Consider the following 3,871-nt stretch of genomic DNA (forward strand, 5'->3'; position numbering starts at 1 on the left):
ACTGCAGGGTGTCAGGACTGGCTCGCACCCCTCACCAGATGGTGGCATTCCCAGGGAACAGCACCCAGAGATGGCTCAGTGAATGACTGGTGAGCTCCCAGATCGGATTTGAGGGTATAATTATGAAGAATTGGCAACAGCTGTTAGAATGAATCAACGCCTCTGAATCTGAGCGGAAAAGCTGCCAAACTGTTGGGTTTTGAATGGAAGCAGCTCTCTGGCCTCCTCCCGGTGCGCTTCTCTCGGATTTCCCCGGAGACTTGGAGCTCCGTGGCTGCACCCCCAGCACCGAGCCCAGGGCCTGGTTTGTGGGAGGAGGGTCAGAAGGATGGATGAATGAATGAATGCCCTTGAGAGATACCTGTCAAATTTCAGCAGCTATTGGTCTCGGTGACTCAATTCCCAGGGAAAAATGGTTTTCTCTGCACGAAATCATAGGAAATGGAATTTCAAATTTTGCAAATCAGTTCAGTGAAATCAAGCCTGAGGACTTGGCAGGTTTAGCAAAAGCAGAGACGTACCCATCGCTACCCTCTGCTCCAGGTGCTTGAGGTCTGACTGACATCCTGTGTCTCCTGGTCTAGTGCAGCCTCCTGACCTCCCAGGCCAGCCTGGCACCCGGTCTGTCCCCCAGCGCGACCTCCATGATGATTAAAAAAGAGATGGCTCGCCCTGGCCTGTGTGGCTCAGTTGATTGAGTGTCGTTTTGTGCACCGAAAGATTGCGGGCTCGAACCCTGGTAGGGGGTGTGCGGGAGGCAGACAGTCGATGTTTCACTCTCACATGGATGTTTCTCTCTCTCTCACACTCAGTAATTATGTAATTGGTGTTATGATGTGCCAGGCCACTGTGCTGGCTACTGGGGATTCAGGGTGCCCTCTGGGGGCTTACCAGGGGACTAAAGCACTATTATTAAATGTAACCGTGTAGCTATGGATGAAGCCTGCCGAGTATCTGTGGGGCTCCGTGGATATGTAAGAGGGAGATTGTACTAGGTTGGAGAGGGACAGGGATGTCTGAGCTGTGATCTTAGGGGTGGGCCTGTGCCTGCACAAGAGGGGTCTTTCAGAGAGCAGGCACAGCATGTGCAAAGGCCCTGAGGCAGCATTTGAGAACCACCAAGAGATGCAACGTACAAACACTACTGAGCAGGAGAACCAGGAGAAACAGCTCCCAAATCAGCCAGCACCTGAGTGTTCAGGAGTCACCTCCACTAAGCCAAGGGAGCCTTCCAGAACCACTGCCAACTCTAGGTGGTTAATCCTCCTCGCCCTGTGCTCCCATGTACCCCTTTATAGACCATGATGGATGCTTGTTGCCCATTGCGTGTGTGTGTTTCCCACACAAGACTGTGAGTTCCCCCCTGAAAGCAGGGGATGTTTCTTGTTCACCTCTGTGCACATAGTAGGTGCTCAGTAAACATGTATCAGAGGAACGGGGGAGTTTTTACTGAGCACCTACTGTGGACTCAGCACTGTTTATGCGCATGTATATGTAAGGCTGCACTACTGAAAAGCCGCAAGGAGCGTGAGTTTGACAGGCTGGGGGAGATGCCAGCGGACGCAGTTGGAGCTCCAGAGCTTTTGTACCGTCTGTGCACAAATCGCTGGAACCGAGGCTGCCGTCCCTGTCTACCCAGTCCTGTGGAAACTCAAGCCTGCAGGGACGAGTCTCTCCCCCTCTACACTCCCTCCCCCCCACGGGCTCCTGCCATGGGAGTGTGGGGACAGCCCTGCTGGCGATGAGATGTGACACCATTGGCTTTCTCTGGCGGTCACACATCCCCAGCCAGGGCCTGCCGGCTCGGGTAAGTGGGGCTGGAGTGTCCAGGGGGTGGAGGGCGCCTGCGAGTTCTGCCAGGAATTTTCTCTCTGCCCTTGGAGTCCTGTGATTGCCGTGTCTCATGTTCGGGCTGTGTCTGTGACCCTGAGCGGGGCTGCCAGGGGTCACGGGGGCTGGCTCTGAAGGTGGACAGCCCTGATTGCGGGCAGGACCCCTGGTGTCACTGCAGGTAGAATTCTCCCTCTGTCAGATCCCCTGGTTCTCCATCTCTGTCCCTCTCTTCTGCTTCTGACGTGTCTAGACAGCGTTCTCTGGTTTGGGGAGAAGGAATCTGTTAGCACCATCGAGCGTGTAAGGAAGAGAAAAATATCAAAATCTGTCTGCCTTTCTCTCCCGCAGGCTGCCGAGTGAGTCAGAGCCGGGGGCAGCCGTGCGGGGCCTCGGGAGGGGAGCGGGAGGCTTGCATTGCGCTGAAACCCCCTCCGATGTTAGTCCATTTAGGTGGGGACAGGCTGGGGGCAGTTTTTCGGGGAAAGGGGACACTGGTTTGAAGGTGGGGACAGGGTGGGGGAGGAATCAAGAACAGTGACTCGTCTGGCACTTTTTAAGACCCAGAAAGGAATAAAACATAATTTTTCAAAAAGGCAGAGTTGAATGGATTGAGGACCTGAGGTCGAGTTTTAGCTGTGTGATGTAGGCAGGTCAGACGACCTCTCTGGGCCCTTTCCCTTTAATCTCTGTAATGGAGATACCGATCATACCTGCCCCTTGGGGTTGTCGGAGGATTAATGAGAGAAGAGGGCTCCTGCTTTGAGAGAGCAGGTCCTACATAGCTGGACGGACAAGGGGCTGTGCCCGAGCCTGGTAATGAGGTCTGGTAAGCATCGTACCCACCTCGGAGGGTTGTGAGGACGATATGATTTCTAAAACACAGGGAGCCCTCAGCTTACTTCAAGCCCTCATTCGTGGTATGTGTGCCCTCACCATTAGCTGTGACTCTTACTGAGACTATGATGACAGCTAGCGAGAAGTAGGCATCCACTAGAAAAGAGCCCAAAGGCAAACAGGAACCCTAGGTGAGTGAAAAGTCAAGGTGGCTCTTCTGAAGGCATCTGGAAGGGTGGGCGAGGGGAAGATAAAGGGCTGGCCGTGGGGTCGGGGGCTGAGGCTTGGGCTCTGTGGGCCATCCACCACCTCTGTGACCTCAGGGGCTCTGACTTTGGGCAGCTGTGTGAGCTGGGGCTGGCCGCTTACCCTCTCTGAGCCTGGCGCCCCGCACAGGCTGGTGCGGGGTTCAGCTGGGATGCCTGAGGCCGGGTGGGCCGGCTCTGAAGTGGGAACATGGTGACAGGAGACTGGGAACTCGAGGGTGCTGCCGGGGGCTGATGCCGGGAGCGCGCAGTGTGAGCGTCACATCCCAACGTTGCCTCTTGCTGTCTGAGTGACTTCCGGCCAGTCGCTTGGCCTCTCTGAGCCGATTCCCTTATCTGCACAGCAGAGATAAGCCCTCCTTACCTTGAGCTGAGTGCAGGGGAAAGTCCTGGAGAATGTTGGCGCCTTCCCCCCGCCCTTTGATCTGGAAGGAACTTCAGAAACAGCCCGCAGTTCAGAGGGATGGAGGGACTGGCCCTGGCTTGCCCGGCGAAGTCAGTGGGGAGTTGTTGTCCAGAACTCAGGGCTCCAGCTGCTTCGACCCAACCGGACGCTGACTGAATTTTAAATTTCCCTTTTTTTTTTTCTCTAGCAGTGGCTTCTCCATTTCGGATGTTTTGAATCCCCATGGATCCACAACCGTAACCATGGTGACGCGGGTGGAGGTCGGCTCCATCACGCCCCTGCCAGGAGTGCCAGGCCTCGGGGAGATCGCCAAGGAGGAGACCCTGACACGGACCTACTTCCGCCAGGCGGGCGACCCCTCGGGGGCTCCCTCGGCGCGGCTCCTGGAAGGAAAGAGCCCCCTCAGGAGCCCCGCACGCCTGCTCCCTCTGCCCAGACTCGCCCCCAAGCCCTTCTTCAAGGAGAAGGCCCCGGCCGTGAAGTCCCCGGGGCCCAGCCCGGCCAGGCACTCTCCCTCCTGTGGGTCGCCCCA

The 3,871-nt window shown here is 56.4% G+C and overlaps 1 protein-coding gene across 1 annotated transcript in view; it reads left to right on the forward strand.

Moving 5' to 3' along the window:
- Positions 1 to 3,581: 3,581 nt before the first annotated feature.
- The window catches only part of KIAA1671 (KIAA1671 ortholog), a 95,551-nt gene continuing 95,261 nt past the window's right edge, over positions 3,582 to 3,871 (forward strand). The window contains exon 1 of the mRNA XM_014542421.1: positions 3,582 to 3,815. Coding sequence (XP_014397907.1) covers positions 3,582 to 3,815 — 234 coding nt within the window. The remainder of the gene's footprint in view (positions 3,816 to 3,871) is intronic.

Source organism: Myotis brandtii, unplaced genomic scaffold (genome assembly GCF_000412655.1).
Source record: "Myotis brandtii unplaced genomic scaffold, ASM41265v1 scaffold303, whole genome shotgun sequence".
Taxonomy (NCBI): domain Eukaryota; kingdom Metazoa; phylum Chordata; class Mammalia; order Chiroptera; family Vespertilionidae; genus Myotis; species Myotis brandtii.